Genomic DNA, 19952 nt, shown 5'->3' on the forward strand with positions numbered 1-19952 from the left:
AACATGACTCCAGTGACATAACTACAGTGACATGTTTTCCATATTAGTTCAGAGGTCTTATGAATCAAGAGCACAACAAGGATATTCCTTATCAGATCAGCATACTTCCTGAAATCTCATTTTCAATTCTGCCTTTGCTTGAAATGCTGAAATTCATGGAGCTGGCAGCCTTGACACTTCAGATTATAACGAGCCGCATGGGAGTGGAGGGTAAACCTACCTCACACTGAGCAACCAACTTCACCGAGGAGAGCTTCTCACTTCATCTGAAAATTGGTGCCATCACACAATCGTGTTTCATTTGGATCCTCTGCTGCCTGTGTGTGTGTATGTGTGTGTGCGTGTGTGTGTATGTGTATGTGCGTGTGTGTATGTGTGTGTGTGTGTGTGTGTGTGTGTGTGTGTGTATGTGTGTGTGCGTGTAGTGTGTGTGTGTGTGTGTGTGTGTGTGTGTGTGTGTGTGTGTGTGCGTGTGTGTATGTGTGTGTGCGTGTGTGTATGTGTGTGTGTGTGTGTGTGTGTGTCTGTGCTGCTGTTGTCCACTAAACTCCGCACACTGACAGTTCTTTTTATGGATCTTTATCGAAGACTGTGTATTAATAAACCCATGTCTCTCCAGATAGTGTTTTGAGAATCGACTGTGGATTGAAAAACTGAAAAACATATTTACTGTGCATTCAGACATTGGTATGTCTCCTCATCCCAGATACTGTATGGAGAGGGTCTGTTTGTCAAACAGTATGAGCGCAAAAGAGAATAAGCTCAATTGAAAGTTGAGTTGAATAGCTGCTGTAACTGTCCATCTTCAGGATAATCTAATGTATTGAATGTCTTCCACAAAGCCGTTCCAAGCAAAAAATATATGATTGAAATCTGGTGCAAAAAAATAAAGAATGTGTGATGTGATGATTTGATTTGAATGATCAATAATAGGGACACAGCAATCATTCAATCTACTGCAGCATCCTCTCCACTGCTTCACCCTAGCAACACTCCACCTCCAATGGCCGCCCTGTAGGAAGGGAGAATACAGCTCACACACTCATCTGAGCTAAGGGTGTTAGTAAACACAACTAAAAACGAGTATGCTGCAGTCAGAGTGTGTGTATGGAACGACTTCTCAGACTCAGTATTCCCCACACGGCAGCAAACCCTTCCAGATCAATATTGGAGTTTAGAGTCTGTCATAAGACTCAGCTAATATTGATCAAACGCCACTTGACAGCCTGGTATTAAATTTCAGTGGGCAGAAATGGCACATTTTTCTTTCTGCCATCATGCGTAGAACTGAAGATGTCACTCTAAATGTAAAAACAAGCAAAAGCATCAAGCATGTACTGTATGCTTATCACACACAAAAACAATATATCCTGCTGCACTCTGCATATTCCAGACATCTACAGAATTGTTCTTCTTCAGAAGTTAAACTTATCCACTTAATCCTCACAGAATGAATGAATGGTGTGTCGTTGAGGGAGATGTGCCAACAGGAGAGGCCCTTCCATGCCAAAGTCATCTGGCACCACCGTTCTGATTTGGATCACGAAGCGCTGGGGGGATTTGGCTAAGAACTGTTCTAAAGTGGCACAACAATGGCTGATCAATGGCTGATCTGTGGACGACCATGGCCTTTGTTTGTCTGCTGCCTGTCTGTCTGTCTGTCTGTCTGTCTGTCTGTCTGTCTGTCTGTCTGTCTGTCTGTCTGTCTGTCTGTCTGCCTTGATGCATGTGTGTGTGTACGTGTGCGTATCTGTCTGTCTCTAACCCATACTTACAAGTCATATTAATTAGAACCGAAACTAAGAACCTATAGGAAATCAATGTACCATATTTGCTTTGTTGTTTTTATACCAGACATATTACATTATGTCTCTTTGGACTATATATGAGTTATATATGAGTTGTATAGAGTCATGCTGTATTTTATAGAGGGTATACTGTAGCTGTTTTGTATGACTGCACTGTGGACAGAGCATGTGGAGGAGTGTTTAATTCAGATGAATAACGTGGATGGATGGAGGGGTGCTGCGGCAGAGAGAGGGTGAGTCACTCTGTCAGGTGTTTGACAGCCCATTACTGTAGAGACTGGGTCTCCATCTCTCAGAGTACTGGCTGTCGGGGCGTCTGCCTATCATCATTCACTGTTGTGCGTGTGTGTGTGTGTGTGTGTGTGTGTGTGTGTGTGTGTGTGTGTGTGTGTGCGTGTGTGTGTGCGTGTGTGTGTGTGCGCGCGCGTGTGCGTGTGTGTGTGTGTGTCAGTCCTCCACAGACATCCCATACATCCCAACATTCCATCCCCAAAGCAGCTGTGATCATCAGGGCTTACAGTAGCTGAGTCCCGCCTGCTTCTACTACACCAAACGTACAGTAATCTGGGTTCCCTGTCACAGCAGCAGATCTTCATGGTCTGTGAAGAATAGAGGTAACCTTGGATTGAATGGCTGAGACATACAGTCAGACTATTCATCTGTAGCTCAAATTGGGGATATTGCTTAATCTGCCCAGTGACACATCTGTTCATTAAGTCCTATTGATTTTGATTGTAGAACCTTAAGTTGCAAAATTTGAATGAAAGCAGATGCAATATCATCTCAACGTCCTTAGAATGCATGAGGCTACTTAATTACATAGCTCACAAACAGCAACGGGTTGGTTAACTCAAGGGAGCAGGTGAGTGTGAGAATAAGATCATAAATCTCAAAGCAACATAATACCAGGACTCCTAATCGAAACCAGACGAGCCACTTTGCTCGCCAGCAGAATTCCAATTAACGGAAACCTATTGATCACCAAGACCTCTCCATTACATTGACAGAACCGAAGCTACGCTGCAACTGGACCGAACAGCAACGCAACGCATCAGATATACTGTTGCTTTGTGAAAAGTGAAGCTTTTCTATTGATAGAAGAACTGTCCTTTAGGAATGGAGTCTCTGTCCACTTAAAGACGCTGGAGGTCAGTGTGCAGGTTCAGAGAGAGCTTGGGGTCAGTGTTCAGGTTCAGAGAGAGCTGGAAGACAGTGTTCAGGTTCAGAGAGCTGGGGGTCAGTGTTCAGGTTCAGAGAGCTAGGGGTCAGTGTTCAGGTTCAGAGAGCTGGGGGTCAGTGTTCAGGTTCAGAGAGAGCTAGGGGTCAGTGTTCAGGTTCAGAGAGAGCTGGGGGTCAGTGTTCAGGTTCAGAGAGAGCTGGGGGTCAGTGTTCAGGTTTAGAGAGAGCTGGAGGTCAGTGTTCAGGTTCAGAGAGAGCTGGAGGTCAGTGTTCAGGTTCAGAGAGAGCTAGGGGTCAGTGTGCAGGTTCAGAGAGCTAGGGGTCAGTGTTCAGGTTCAGAGAGAGCTAGGGGTCAGTGTGCAGGTTCAGAGAGCTAGGGGTCAGTGTTCAGGTTCAGAGAGAGTTGGAGGTCAGTGTGCAGGTTCAGAGAGCTAGGGGTCAGTGTGCAGGTTCAGAGGGCTGGAGGTCAGTGTTCAGGTTCAGAGAGAGCTGGAGGTCAGTGTTCAGGTTCAGAGAGACCTCTTGTGGCTTCAGAAAGGAATAACGTCCATAGCTGATGTCTTTCAATTATTTCAAAACCTCAAAAGAATTTTGGGTCAAGCTTCCGGGGCTGAAAACCAAATCTCTTTGTGATACAGAGAAGAGAAGGCATCACAATGTCTAACTTTCGACATTGTTTAGTGCTTGAAGAGTACACAAATAGTTTGATACGCACACGCACACACACACACACACACACACACACACACACACACACACACAGGGCTACTGCAGGGGGCTGAGCTACTGAGAGGGCGGGGCTACTGAGGGGGCGGGGCTGCTGCAGGGGGCTGGGCTACTGAGAGGGTGGGGCTACTGCAGGGGGCTGGGTTACTGAGGGGGCGGGGCTACTGCAGGGGACTGGGCTACTGAGGGGGCTGGGCTACTGAGGGGGCGGGGCTACTGTAGGGGGCTGGGCTACTGAGGGGGCTGGGCTACTGAGGGGGCGGGGCTACTGTAGGGGGCTGGGCTATTGCAGGAGGCTGGGCTACTGAGGGGGCTGGGTTACTGCAGGGGGCTGGGCTACTGAGGGGGCGGGGCTACTGCAGGGGGCTGGGCTACTGAGGGGGCTGGGCTACTGATGGGGTGGGGCTACTGCAGGGGGCTGGGCTACTGAGGGGGCTGGGCTACTGAGGGGGCGGGGCTACTGTAGGGGGCTGGGCTATTGCAGGAGGCTGGGCTACTGAGGGGGCGGGGCTCCTGCAGGCCAGAGGCTGAGCTCTCACTTTCTGAGCAGCTTCTGCAGGAGGCAGGATCAAGGTCCTGTCATGTTGTGGAGACTGCAGATTGCTCACATGCACAAAAACACATTTAATTTATCATTGAGAAGATGGCTCATTGGTTGGGGTTCTTCTTTTGGAATGTATTGTAACACATAAAAAGATAATTATATTATTATTAGCATACAACTGTAATACATAAAGTAGGCATGTAATACAACATGTTATGTTATGTTGTCCCTTGTCGTCCATTTTATCCCCATACCTGTCCTGCAACAGGATTTATTTATTTATTATACCTCCACTTTTTGCCTTTTACTGAGGCTGCCAGACTGATTATGTAAATAAGAATTTGTTCTGACATGCCTGGTTGCATAAAATATATATGAGGGTAGGATTACTTGCAGCGAAGATGTTTTAGTATAAAAGCGTACTGAAAAACACCTTCTGGTTCTGGCAACAGATTGTGACATTTTAGCACAAGTTGTCAGTATACAATTAACAGTTACATAGGCAAGCCTCATCTGTGATCACAGGATACTCACTGCTGCTTGTGAACTGAACTGTTTCTTCATCTCACAGAATGTTCTATTTATGTTCTATCCTATGAAGCTGTGGAGAATCATAAAGCTCTTGTTCATATGAGCTCTAGAGCTTCTTGTTGTTACCCCTTCAGTTTTTTGCAGCCTTGGCAGAATTTTCATATAATCAAATTATGGTTCTTAAAATGCAGATTTACCTCAGGAAGCAAGGAACAGAGCAAACATGAGCCAAGAATATAAAGCATAGAATTATAATTGGAGGCTGCAGAGTGAGAGGAAATGCAAAAAGATTCGGGCTGAGTAATGGCAGACAGGAAGCCAGGGAGAGACAATGCCCCAGGCCTCACTCCATATCCTGTTTATGGCTATTGGCGCGTACTCTGGGGAATACTGGACAGATTAAAACCCTTTTATGATGTTGCGGTTGTGTATGTTTATTACACACACACACACACACACACACACACACACACACACACACACACACACACACACTCTATCTCTTTCTCCCTCTCTCTGTCTGTCTCTCTCTTTCACACACTACGCATACACCCTAGAATTAGTCTTGCATCTACTGGATAAATTGTACAGGAAGAGTAGCTATATCAGTATTTTCAACACTGATACTATAACAAATAGGCTACAATATCCTTAAAAGCCCTGAGTCACTGCAGGATATAAGTCCTTATTTCAAAACCCTCACAGAGGGGCAGTTTTATAACAGCACTGGCAATGTCATACTGCCACCCTGTGGTTACTCAATGTTTTACACAGGATTTAAACTCTGATCATGATTAAGAGTGTCAAACATGAGTTGAGAACATGATTAGGATGATGTTCAGAGAAATGTTAAGAAACAGGGATGTCTCACCGCCCACACACAGCAGTACTTTCACCTCGAGGTACCTCTAAACAAGAGAGCTGGCACCATAGTTTGCTTCAGACTTTGCATTGAGCTGAAGGTAAGTCTACCATGCGCTCTGTGTGAAGAAGCCTGTGGCAGGCAACACCTGTGGCCAGCAGTCAGACAGAGCAGAGAAGCAGATGGATGTGATGGATGGAGGCTGGTGGAGGGATGGTATCTACATCAGACATTGATGAGAAGTGGATCAAATCACTGAGCAGAAGGATTTAGCAGGAGAAAGGCAGACATGGCACGCTGTTGGTCGGCCCAAGAGGGGGTTTGATATACACAGCTCTACTGTCATGGTCCATCACTGGATTGTAACCTGTTCAAAAGTGATAAATCATCGCCTTGAGAATACAGTCTAGATATGTCCTCTATGCATTGATCGTGTGGACAATGTTAGACAATGTGAGATGAAGCGAACCATCTAAATCTATTCTATTTTGTTATGTGATACAAGTGAAGTGACCTCATTTTTGAAAAATAGAGCTCCATTTATAGATTTCAAGGAAGGCATTGCAAAGCTTGTGTGCTTCCCGTAGCACTGCAGAATGCCGAGGTTAGGCCTGTCTGTGCTATGCTGGGAACAGGCACCATGACTAAGGCATCAACAATGCAGGAAATGACATCACATAAGAGACCTAATGGTGCATCCTAGCATGCCACAGTACAGAAAAAAATGTCCAAGTGACTGTATTTGATCATTCAAACACATACAACAAGATCAGTCTCTTGTAAACGGTGTAATTCATTACAAAGCATATAAGACCAACTGATTCGGGATTGTTTCAACCACAAATAAATTGGCAATCAAAATGTATATGAATTTTGTCCTACATAAGTAGCTGAAAGACCATTAATGACCGGGGCCCACGTGGTGTCCATGTGCATCGCTGTCATTGTGATATGAGGGTGACCCAAGTTAATGGTTTGTAAGCAATTCTTCCCCCTGCACTCTAGCTGTTGCAGCATACCATTAGTGGCATGGTTCACATTGTGCCCACATGAGCTTATGAGAACCACTTTGTTATACTACACGTGTGCAAGTGGATCCTTCTGGCAGCCCATAGCAGAACGCACAGGTGCAGAGCAATTTAAGCTGTTTACAAGCAAGATGTATAGGATTGACTTATTTATTTATTGAGATGAATGACCCGGTGATCTCTCAATCTTTCTGTCACCTGACAGGTTATTATTCCCAGGCAGGCAGGCAAGTAGGGTAGTATCACCTCTTAGTGATGGCCATAATCTCACAGCCGTAACACAAATCAACCGTTGACCTTTAGAGTATGGGGTCTAAACCAACACTACTTGTCATTCACACCCCTTCATGCAAATAGATTGCAGCACGAATGATCTGGATAAGCTATCTGCCATATTTTCTATACTGATCCGATGGTTTTGAAGTCTATGCAGAGGAGTGAGTTTGGTAGAGGAGACCACTGTGCCTGTCTATAAAATGTCATATTCTTTCAGCTCAAATTCAACACCTATACTGAAAAATAAAAATCTGTAGATGGCAATGTATGAAATAAATCCATCCCATTGCATATGGAGTGCCGTTGTGACAGATCTAGGTCCTTTGTGGGACCTGCTCCTTCTGTCATGGCATAGCCATTCCTCTGCCCCATTTAGAAAACTTCTCTCATGGTTACCTAATGTGTCCTGTGACAGCATGACAAGGTTACCCACTAGCCATACATCATGTTAGGTGCAGGTAGGCCCAACTCCAACTGCTGACCTACAGTACAGCTATAGAGATATTCCTAAAGCTACTGTGTGTTTGCATATCCTGTGTTTTACCTCTCTGTTTCAGATGGATATGGAGTACTTCGTTTCTTGCTAATAAAACCATGAGTAAAACCTTGTAAATGGTCTTTCACTCTCTGATCATAACCTTTGCAGGAAGTGTGATGGCATGACTAAACACTAAAGGAGACGTCTTAAGACACTAACGTTTGACCCTGACGTCAGGGCCAGGGTCCAGGTTCCAGGGTTAATGACGTAATGGATTAGGTTCTACGTTCCTCAGCTCTTTTACATCACAATGTGTGTGAATACCAAGGCTCTTCTCCAGGGTGATGTTCTCCCGGCCAATGACGATATATTTTCTCCTGAAGTCTTCCATTGTGCCTTTGGCTTTGTGTTGGTAATTAACTTCTTCAAGACCTCATTTACCCCTTACATGCTTGCAAGGAGCGAACCATAAAACAAACACGTTTCTATATTTGGATGACAGACAGAGCCATTTCAATAAGGGTTGTGTAATTTGATTGACAGTTAAGCTGCACTACATAGTTCCTGCAGTATATGGCTGTGTGTTCGGGGTCTCAAATTTCTAAAAAAGCTGTCTTTGATACTAAGACCTCTTGTGCAGTGTGCTGGACAGAAAAGAAGCAGGTTCAAAAGCAGTGTGACCGGCAGGGCCTTGGCGGAGGTGCTGAAAGGTGAATTAGTGGTGAGTGTTGGTGGAGGTGTCGTCATGCAGATGCCTGTCCCATCGAAACATTGAAGGGATGACATCACCCTCAATAATGATGAAAGTGGCTCATCAATGAGCATGGGGAGGGTACCTGTATAAAAAGGACAGAGACTTTCTCAAAGTACATATGAACGACTGATCAACAAGCTACACTAGCCTTCCACAGCACAATAAACTACAGAATCAAAATCAAACTTTGTGGAATTAAGAAAATATATAAACAGGTAAGAATAACCAGGCTTCTTCTTGTAAAATTAACACTATTAAACCTAAAATATAAGATTATAAGATCTTCACAATAGTATTTTCTATGCATTATGTTTTCTGTTGTATATGTGTCTTAGAGTGTGTTTTTTTATTGTATTGATATTGTGTTTTTATTGAGTGTTGTGTTGTTTTTAATGTTGTGTGTTTTCACTTGCCTTTTTAGCTGCTCTGTAAAGCACTTTGATTGAAAGTGCTTCATGAATACAATTATTATTATTGTTATTGTTATTATTATTATTATTATTATTATTATTATTATTATTATTATTATTATTATTATTATTATTATGCACATTCAAATTAAATGAAATGTTTAACATTTTCTTAACTTTGCAGCTGATCACCATGCTTTCTCTCCGATGCTTGACCACAATTGTGTTGATACTTTTCCTCTCCAGTCTACACACAGACGCAAGGCCCCTGAGGTAGGCCACTAAAAACATTTTGACCATTTTCAACTCCATTTTTATTCTGCTTACCACATTTCCATCTACTTGCCTCAATCTTTTGACACATCTACTTACACTCTGCGCAAAATGTCACCTCTACTCAATAGATGATAAGTATACTATGTTGATTGATTTGATTGATTTGTTCTGATTTGTATTTTAATGCTGTCCTTCTCCCTTGGTTAACAGAAAGAGGTCCATCAGTGAGGTGCAGCTTATGCACAACAAGCAGGCACACAAGCAGGTGGGGGAGAGACAGGAGTGGCTTCAGTCAAAGTTAAAGGATATAATCGCCGCCTCACACGCCCCGCATGGACAGGCAGGGAAGATCAGAAATCTTGTCCCTGAAGATTTCATGATGGGACCAGATCTGTCCACCAGTTAAGATCATCCTTGGGTTGTCTTATCTTTAGTCTTACACAAGGGAACACCTCCTCCAAGGCCGTTGATCTCACCAGGACACTTAAAGGAGAATGCTTGTTTTTGACAACCTGGACCTTATTTACGGCATATTATAAGACGTTTCACTCACCAAGATAACTTTGGTGTAATTCGGAGGCCTGTAGAAGAAATAAAAAATCCAGCGCGAGCCAAGTATATCCATGTAATGGCGGCGGACGGGGCACTGAGAATGCAGCTTCTAAAAAATCTATTTTCTGCCGCAAAATGGTTGTTTTCATCAATCTGTCTTTATGAATCGCTAGTTGTGCTTACATAGAGCGTAGGCCTGTTGTGGTTTTTCACATGCCTCTGTAATATGATCTTTAGAAACATCTTTAGAAACGAAATAGCTTCCCCACTTGCTCCAGCACACATGCACATGCTGTGCGCATGCGTGCTGGAGCAAGTGGGGAAGCTATTCTGTCCGCCGCCATTACATGGATATACTTGGCTCGCGCTGGATTTTAAATTTCTTCTACAGGCCTCCGAATTACACCAAAGTTATCTCGGTGAGTGAAACGTCTTATAATATGTCGTAAATAAGGTCCAGGTTGTCAAAAATGAGCATTCTCCTTTAAGAATTTCAAAGCACATACTGAGGTCTGTTTGACATTTACAAATGATGGTTGTGATTGTGTATTTAAAGGTCAAGTATGTTTTATTGATTTTATTTATGTATTTATTTAATTTATTTGTCTATTTATTTGATTATTTATTTTCTTATTTATTCAGTTGATGTTTACTGTTTTTGAAGAGATTTGAATTAACACAAATGTATGAAAATATGTATTTATATATACAGTATATATATATATTTATGATCATTGCAAGGACCAAAAACAAAACAAAACATGCAGAAAAAGTAGCTCATAAAACAATTTTAGATGACCTCTTGCTCTTTTGCAACGACCATGTGTCATGTTACATTATGTTTGTCTCTATTTCTCATACACTCTTTAATTGACTTAACTCTGATAAGTCAATCACAATTAGTGACAGTTTATATAATGTTCATGAATGAGGACCAACTTGATTGCCTTCTGCACATTTTCTAATCATGTACTGATGCTACTGTTAATGAATTGCACTTTGTTATTTAAAACTAATAAACATAATAGAAGCCCCATAATCTGGATTTAATATTTTTCAATGTGAAACTCACAGAATGTCTTTATTCTGTATAGGATTTATCTGCCCTTCACCACTGATCCACTCATCAGATAAAAATATACAGTCATATACAGGCACTATTTCTCATAAATATTCTCCTTTGTTTTCAGTTTGTGAATTAACAGTGCATTGTCTTCCAGACAGCTGTTACAATAGTTACATATTCTTTATGCTGTAGCAAACTAAATTGCAGGTTATGCTATTGTAGTCTCTTCAAACCATCTATTTTATCTCCATTGTTCCCTAGTGTGTATTTTATTTTATTATAAGGCTAGAAAACTCGTAGGAAACTCCTAAGAGGAACACAATTTCAAATCTCGCGAGAACATCGATCAAGCTAAAGAGAACAACATCGATTTCCTTTTAGGGGAACATGCAGAGACGCATTAACGTTATTCAAGAGCATAGAGTGCTCTTCTGGTTCTGTTTACATGTCATCGAGGCTAATGTATTAATTCACTAGTTTCGTATCATTGAGAGAATAGTCGACTTTAAAAGGGAAATACACCTATGTTTGGTAAGTGTAAAGCTTTTAAATGCCATTGCTAACCGCAAATTGCCAGCACGCCTAGCCTGGTAGTATCCAGCCAGGCAGGCAGTAAGCTAGGGCTAGCTATGTCTAGCCTGGTAGTATCCAGCCAGGCAGTGAGCTAGTGCTAGCTGTGTCTAGCCTGGTAGTAGCCAGCCAGGCAGTGAGCTAGTGCTAGCTATGTCGAGCTAATTCGCTAACGTTCGTCTAGCTGAGGCATCTGATGTTTTGGTAACGTTAGCTATCACGCCAACGTTAGTGCTAATTTAGTTTGCTAACTAGCTATACTAGCATGATATGGCTAGAATAGATTATATTAGAATAGATTTTACTTTATTTTGACTGGACTAGCCAACGTTAGCTAGCTTCAGTTAAATTGTTCCTGAAGGTACCATGCTAGCTAGCTATGATAATTATGCCTAAACTATACTATAGTCACTAACGTGAGCTAACTAGCTGGCTGGATGCAACGAGTATATCGACTATGGTCATTTATTGTCTAACTTTAGCTAGCTAATTTATCTGATCCTCGCGTAGTTTGCCAGATATGACAGTGAGAGTGAAGAAGTAAACATGATATGTTGAATACAACACCACATAGCTAGCTAAAACAACATTCTTGTCAGATTATGAACAGTGAAGGATCCAGATTGGATGTCTCCGTACACGGGTGATGGAAGCACGTCTACAGTCATATGATAGCAACTCCAGTGACACCGAGAACTGGGAACGGATCACAACCTCCCGACCTCGCAAACTCTGCAAGCACTCGAGGTAAGTCGGCATCTCATCGGGACAGAAAGGGGAACGGCAAGTGTCGAACTAGTTACAGGGAATTAACTATAGCTGTTCTGTACGACGTGTGATGAGTCGCTACAACACTCACAGGGTACAGATTTGCATACCTACCTAGCCAGTCACTCTGGTGGATATCTGCTTTTGACATATTGGCATTAACGTTTGTTTAAGCCATCTAAATTGTCATTGTGGCAATCCATTAGTCAAAGTTAACCGTTTTAGTTTTAATGACATTCCTCAAACCCAAAGCCTGGCAATGGAACCCCTGCCCTTCAATAAGGTCTTGTCTAGTAGTTCTTTTGGAGACGAATGTTAGTTATAGAGAAACTTGCTTTGTGAAACCTCAGAACAACATGTTAAATATTTTAATAGATAGTGTCAAATAGTGTCAAAAGGCCCTTCCATCAGTTTCACTTCTATTTTTGCCAGGAAGGTAGGAAGTAGACTAGCTAAGTGTTCTGCCTACACCGAAAGGGCTTTTTAACTCACTTTGATATTCACTAGTTTTTTTTTCCTTTCTATTTTCGCTACCGCCATTTCACAACCTATGTTTCCCTTTACTTTGCCTTACATGGAGTCCTTACCCTGTAAGGCTGGATAAGCCCTATTTCTCGGCACTTCCATCTGCAGTCAAGTAAGCATTGCCTCTTCTCTTGCTATTGTGATGAATGTTCCAGTGTTCTATCCTTCCTGCTCTAGGCGTTGTGTCCAGTCTGGAGACTGGAATGATTACACTGAGACTCCAGACCTCCAGGGGTCACTGTCACTGCTGACAGTCAGTCTCTCCCATTACAACAGACAGGACATTTTGAGTTTCACTGCAGCAGCACAGATGCCTGTAATAATACCTGAGGAGGAGAGAGGGAGAGGGAGAGAGAGAGAGGGGGATAGAGAGAGGGAGAGAGAGGGAGGGAGGGAGGGAGAGAAGGAGGGAGAGAGAGAGAGGGGAGAGAGTGAGAGGGAGGGAGAGAAGGAGGGAGAGAGAGAGAGGGGAGAGAGTGAGAGGGAGGGAGAGAAGGAGAGAGAGAGATAGAGGGGAGAGAGAGAGAGGGAGGGAGAGAAGGAGAGAGAGAGAGAGGGGTTGTATAAGCCTAACTCTAGTGCTCATCTTCATCAGTACTGAGTGTGTTCTGCCCCTCTGCTGCCCAGCGGTCCGTCCGGCGCATCCCGGCTGGAGGCCGACCCGGCGAGGATGAGCCTGCAGGGCGCCAGCGGGGGCTGTGACCGCTCCCGCGACCGCCGCCGCTCCGGCGACCGCTCCCGAGACTCCTCCCACGAGAGGGGCGAGGCACAGCAGCTCACGCCGTGCATCAGGAACGTCACCTCGCCCACGCGGCAGCACCATGCCGGTGAGTAGAGGAGACCCCGGGAGGACGGGGTCTCAGAGGAGCCGTCACGGGAAGGGTGTGTCGGAATAGTCGTGTTGCACGGGGGCGGTGTGGAGAAAACGACCTGGTGGTGAAATGGAAAAAGGCCCACCCCAGCAGACTGTCTTGGCATGCAGATAAACAACACAAAAAAGTAGAGCTGTCAGCACTTAGATTTTGTCGGGCATCGCCGGCAGTCCCTGAGACAGGCCATCCCTCCCCTGGCAGGAGGGGGTGTGTGTTGTGAGAGAGCTGAGTGTTCGTCTTGTATGTCCAGAGCGCGAGAGGGAGGGCGGTCTCTCCTCCGGGCCCAGCAGCCCGCGGCCTCAGAGAGGTTCCCCCAGCGCCGTGGTCAGCAGCCGAACCAGCAGCCTGTCCAGCACAGATGGCGCCTTCAAGGGCCTGGGCGTGGGCGAGATGGTGTTCGTCTACGAGAACGCCAAGGAGGGGGCCGGCGCGGGCGCCCGCAGCGTCAGGACGTCGGAGAGGGTCACCCTGATCGTGGACAACACGCGCTTCGTGGTGGACCCGGCCATCTTCACCGTGCAGCCCAACACCATGCTGGGCAGGTAGGGAGGATCTCGGGGCTCTCTTTACCGTACGCGTTCTGATCAGTGTTGACAGGATTTGTTGACGTGCTCAGGACCGGTCGAGCTCGCAAACCGGGACGTTTGGTTCTGTGCCGTTCTGGAACATGTGAAGAGGCTGTGTGAGACCGAGACTCACGCGCGACCTCTTGTCCTTTCTCACAGAATGTTTGGATCTGGAAGGGAACACAACTTCACGCGACCCAATGAGAAGGGAGAGTACGAGGTCGCCGAGGGCATCAGCTCTACAGTGTTCCGGGCCATCCTGGTCAGTCCCACTGGCTCACTAAAAACAACACCCCCTGTCCCCTGACCCAGCCAATCAGTGACCATTCTCTCAGGAGGAGGGCCTTGATCTAGGCTCATCATCCACGCTTCCTCCTCAAAAACAGGGCTAATTGGTTCCCTGAATGATTTGCCGTGTGCTCGTTTGTAACAACACAAAGAGACACATACTAAAGGACATGCGTCCCTCCATAGCACAGTGACAGCATGTAAACAGCCTCCATTGTCCGTAGGGGCTGACAGTAGCAGAATAACACGGGAAAATCAATTCTCCCAGCTGCAGGTCGTTGATGAGTTAATGGAGATTGATTAAAGCGAGGGCCGCTGTTGAAAATCAGGGCTCATTCACACAGCTGCAGAGAGGCACAGCGCTTGGCCTCGTATTCTGTGCGTAGCTGACGCTCGGCTGTAGGCTGGGTGTGCTAAACTCATACCTGTACTTGGGTGTAGAGTGCTCTTGCAGCTCCGCCTACTTTAGGAAGGGTGTTGATGGGGATTTGGGCAGGGTGCCTTTATGTACCACAGGTGTTTGTTTGTGTGTCCATAACGGCTGTGTTTGTATTTTGTGCGCTTCCTCTAACTGGCAGGATTATTACAAATCTGGGATAATACGTTGCCCTGATGGAATCTCCATCCCGGAGCTGCGGGAGGCATGTGACTATCTGTGCATCTCCTTCGACTGCAGCACCATCAAGTGTAGAGACCTCAGTGAGTACCCCCCCCCCCCTATCCCCCTCTGTGAGAGGACACGCCTGTCTACCACTAGAGGGCTCACTCTGCATGCAGCATATGTGTGTGTGTGTGTGTGTGTGTGTGTCCTCCTGACTGTCCTTCCCTGGCGCTCAGGTGCTCTGATGCACGAGCTGTCGAACGACGGCGCGCGGCGCCAGTTTGAGTTCTACCTGGAGGAGATGGTACTCCCCCTGATGGTGGCCAGCGCCCAGAGCGGGGAGAGGGAGTGTCACATCGTAGTGCTCACCGACGACGACGTGGTGGACTGGGATGAGGAGTACCCGCCCCAGATGGGCGAGGAATACTCACAGAGTGAGTATGCACACACACACGCACTCTCTCTCACACACACTCACTCACTCACTCACTCACTCACTCACTCACTCACTCACTCACTCACTCACTCACTCACTCACACTCACTCACTCACTCACTCACTCACTCACTCACTCACTCACTCACTCACTCACTCACTCACTCACTCACTCACTCACTCACTCACTCACTCACACTCTCTCTCTCTCTCTCTCTCTCTCTCTCTCTCTCTCTCTCTCTCCCTCTCTCTCTCTCTCTCTCTCTCTCTCTCTCTCTCTCTCTCTCTCTCACACACACACACAGATTTGTCCAGAATCAGCGCCACTCATTTCATTGTACATGTACCCATATGTCGTAGATATGAATGGCTTTGTTTGGTCGTTACATTTCTTTTGTTGTTTTTTCCCAGTAATCTACAGTACGAAACTGTACCGGTTCTTCAAGTACATAGAGAACCGAGATGTGGCAAAATCCGTTCTGAAGGACAGAGGACTGAAGAAGATCAGATTAGGCATAGAAGGTACAGTCTTTTTCCAGAGAGATATTTCTGTCAGGTGAATGTGTCTGTGCTGAATGGTGTCTTGGGAAGCCCATAACGTGACCCGTCTCACGGGCCCTAACCCTTAACCCTAACCCCCGCCAGGCTACCCAACGTACAAGGAGAAGGTGAAGAAGCGTCCCGGGGGTCGTCCGGAGGTCATCTACAACTACGTGCAGCGTCCGTTCATCCGCATGTCCTGGGAGAAGGAGGAGGGGAAGAGCCGGCATGTGGACTTCCAGTGTGTGAAGAGCAAGTCCATCACCAACCTGGCGGCCGCCGCCGCGGACATCCCCCAGGACCAGCTGGTGGACATGCACCCTGGACCGCAGGTGGACGAGCTGGACATCCTGCCCCACCAGCCCCCCGGCGTCCAGAACTACAGCAACAACTACAACAACGAGCCCGACCCCGACGCGCCCTCGCCCGCTGTCTGAGGACCGCCTCCTCCCTCCTCCTCTACACCTCCTCCTTTATACCCACCTCCTCTACACCTCCTCCTCTATACCTCCTCTATATCCACCTCCTCTACACCTCCTCCTCTACACCTCCTCCTCTATATCCACCTCCTCTACACCTCCTCCTCTATATCCACCTCCTCCTTTATACCTCCTCCTCTATACCCACCTCCTCTACACCTCCTCCTCTATATCCACCTCCTCTACACCTCCTCCTTTATACCTCCTCCTCTACACCTCCTCCTCTACACCTCCTCCTCTATATCCACCTCCTCTATACCTCCTCCTCTACACCACCTATATACTGTACATCTCTAATTTTTACCCTCGTCTTCGAGTGCCCCTCACTCTTGGACTTGCCCCTGGGAACATTGTCACAAGGGCTAGCGGTTGACCTCGTCCCCTCAGAAAAGGCCCAGTCCTTCAGGAGAGCCTGTATCGGTATTAACACAATTGACCATTTATCTGACGGAGATAGAGAAGAATACGACGCTTACAATTCGCTCGCAACTTATACGTTTCACGCAACCAATCGATCAAATAGGTCATGAAATAAAAAAGATCACTGCTTCATTACCAGGTCACTTCATCCCAGAATAGTAAATTGTAAATGGGCTGCGCTTATATAGCGCTTTTATCCAGAGTGCTCACAGCAACTCTGCTCCTCCCCACCTGCCAGGCTGCCCGTCTGCTCTGGTATTAGAGTCAAGTCAAGTTTATTTGATAGAGCACATTTCATGCGACAAGCACAGACTCAAATGTGCTTCAAGAATAAAAAGACATTCTACATGATAGAATATTAAAATAAGAATGTATTACAAATATAAAATCATGCAAGATGACATAAAATGTGATAAAATAATTACAGTACAGAGACAATAAGAGTATAAAACAGACTTGGAGGTTAAAAGCTTGTGCAAAAAGATATGTTTTTAGCCAGTTTTTAAAAGAAGACCCAGTTGTAGCATACCTTAATTCATGTGGTAGGGAGTAGGGTTGCAAATTTCAAGGAATTTCATTAATCGATAACTGTTAACCTTAACAAACAATAGTCGATTAATTGATAAGAACGTCCCTCAACGGACTGCTTATCTGCTTATGACTAGCTTCATTTTTTTGTCGTCTTCCGCTGTGTCGTTAAAATTTCACGGCATCCCAATTAACCTTCACTACATGGCGGGGCGCCCTCATTTGCAGTCAGGCCGTAAATCATGATTACATTTCACGCAACTCCCATTGATAACGTTTGTTCCCCCAAAAAGTTATGTTCCATTAACAAGCAATTAATCGAGTAACCAAATCTTACTCGAGTAAATTCTTATCGGCAATTAATCGATAGTCAATTAACTATTAACATCCCTAGTAGGGAGATTTGGAGTTTCCAAATCGCAATTGGAAAAGTCCGATTCAGGGGCTGGAGCCGGGCTACTAAGTGGAACTGGGATTGGGCCTTCCTCTATTCAATTCAATTCAAACAACTTTATTAGTCCCACTAGGGGCAATTGATTTGGAGCAGCTTGTTGCACAGAAAACATAAAAACATCGCACAGTACACAATCAACAACAAGTAGCCTACTGTACACCAGGAGCTCTGAAGATCATTAATCATCTTGATCATCGTAAAAAAATAAAATAATGAATAATAATAATAATACAACAATTCATCCATCGATAGCACGTATAGAGTTCTCTACTCTACACCCTCCTCTTCCTCCTCTACACCCTCCTCTACACCTCCTCTCCCTCCCTTCCTCCTCCCCCTCTCTCTCCCAGTACACCCTCCTCTTCCTCCTCTACACCTCCTCTTCCTCCTCTACACTCTCCTCTTCCTCCTCTACACTCTCCTCTTCCTCCTCTACACCTCCTCCCCCTCTCTCTCCCAGTACACCCTCCTCTTCCTCCTCTACACCCTCCTCTTCCTCCTGTCCCTTCCTCCTCCCCCTCTCTCTCCCAGCATGCAGCAGCATGGAGAGCCAGCGGCGCCAGACCTGTGTTGCCTTGTCACTTCCTCTGCAGCCTTAGAGCCTGAAGGACTTGGTCCAGCGTTAAACTAGAGCAGAACCTGGTCCAGCGTTAAACTAGAGCAGAACCTGGTCCAGCGTTAAACTAGAGCAGAATCTGGTCCAGCGTTAAACTAGAGCAGAACCGCCCGGGAGGGACAGCAGACTGACCCAACGCACACTTCTCCTCATAGGTTTTTTTTTTTTTTTTTTTTTTACTTGACCAAAGGAATTTATTTTTGTTATTTGAAATGCATTAAGCAAACCCACTTATTTTGTAATTATTATTCTTATATTATTATTTAAAATGGTTAATGTACCTCATTTGACAAATTTGATTTACAGTGGTTAATGTACCTCATTGGATGAGTTGGGGCTGTGCACTGTGGTGGGGGGGCTCGTGGGAGTTCCTGACTTGTTCTGACCATGCTTCTGGGAGCAGGAGCAGGGGGCTTCACCTGGCTATGGAGCCCAGCTTCTGACGGGCTCTCCACCTTTAGAGTGCACCAGTATGCATTGACTTCCCCTCTGATAGTGCTTTGAACGGGCTGGTCGTTGGATGACGGGCTCTTTCCTCAGCCCAAATGTTCAGCAGAACATGGAATGTTGTGGTCAGGATCCTTTTCAAAGCTTGAAAATCGTTTTAAAATGAACAATAAAAAACTGTTATCTGGTAAATTTCTCTGTCAATTCAGCTTGAAAGACCAGTGTTAGTTTATGATAGTTCTGGAGCTTATGAAAGGCAGGAGTTTAATTGTGTAGTTGTGTGGAAAGGGAGGCAGTGGATCTAGTTTATCTACTGTCGTTCATTCTCAGTGATTTGCCAGTGTCTTGTCCTGGAGTGGTGTCATGGATGTTGGAGGCAACAGAAAAGTACAGAAATACAATACATGGCAAGTTCAAACATAAGCAATTGAAACCAATATTACACGCAATGAAATCATAACCACAACAAATACAGAGAGGTGGCTGTAGCTCAGGAGGTAGTCAGGGGTCGTCCAATGATCGTAGGATCTAGGGCTGGGTATCCATTCCAATTTCAAGAATCATTTCGATTCCGATTCACAAGATTCAGAGTCGATTATCTCGATTCGATTCAATATCGTTTTTTTGAGCTGTAACCTTAATTACATGACTGCAAAGTTATGCAACACATCAATACTACGGCTGGGTATCAATACTGATTTCCACAAATGAATGAATTAAATAACTATTAATTCCTTCATTTATTAATTCATTAAGTAAATAAATGATCGATTTTGGGATTCATGAATCGATTCTGAATCATTTGATTCAGAATCGATTAATCGATTTGTTAAACCCAGCCCTAGTAGGATCGGCGGTTTAAATCCTGGCTCCTCCTGACAACATGTTGAAGTGTCCTTGGGCAAGACACTGAACCCCAAATTGCTCCCAATGAGCAGGCAAGCGCCTTGCATGGCAGCTGTCTGTATGTGTGTGTGAATGAGAGGCCTTCATTGTTAAGCGCTTTGGATAAAAATGCTATATAAGTGCAGTTCATTTACCATATAAAATCATGTAAAATCATTGTGTCATAGTCTAATATACTGTACAACAAAAAGATGCAATTTGGCCGGCTGCCATGAGGGCTGCTAATGGAACACCTGAACCAGGTATGTATCTCGACCAGGTGTGTATCTCTCTGGACCAGGTGTGTATCTCTCTGGACTGGGTGTGTATCTCTCTGGACCAGGTGTGTATCTCTCTGGACCAGGTGTGTATCTCTTGACCAGGTGTGTATCTTTCTGGACCAGGTGTGTATCTTTCTGGACCAGGTGTGTATCTCTTGACCAGGTGTGTATCTCTGGAAGGTGTGTA

At 45.2% G+C, this 19952-nt stretch overlaps 1 protein-coding gene across 2 annotated transcripts; it reads left to right on the top strand.

Annotated features, from left to right (window-relative positions):
• Window positions 1–10891: 10891 nt before the first annotated feature.
• Window positions 10892–16385, top strand: btbd10b (BTB (POZ) domain containing 10b). 2 transcript variants are annotated; one of them, XM_084436514.1, is made up of 10 exons: window positions 10892–11021; window positions 11660–11807; window positions 12409–12465; window positions 12981–13180; window positions 13476–13767; window positions 13951–14053; window positions 14658–14778; window positions 14917–15114; window positions 15527–15637; window positions 15761–16385. In XM_084436514.1, exons 2-10 carry the CDS (start codon window positions 11707–11709, stop codon window positions 16090–16092), a joined length of 1515 nt encoding a protein of 504 aa, XP_084292640.1. In that variant the 5' UTR covers window positions 10892–11021; window positions 11660–11706; the 3' UTR covers window positions 16093–16385. The 2 variants fall into 2 exon arrangements, with proteins under 2 accessions (XP_084292640.1, XP_084292641.1); XM_084436515.1 differs by lacking the exon at window positions 12409–12465.
• Window positions 16386–19952: the final 3567 nt, after the last annotated feature.

Source organism: Borostomias antarcticus, assembly GCF_949987555.1.
Source record: "Borostomias antarcticus genome assembly, chromosome: 4".
NCBI classification, from domain to species: domain Eukaryota; kingdom Metazoa; phylum Chordata; class Actinopteri; order Stomiiformes; family Stomiidae; genus Borostomias; species Borostomias antarcticus.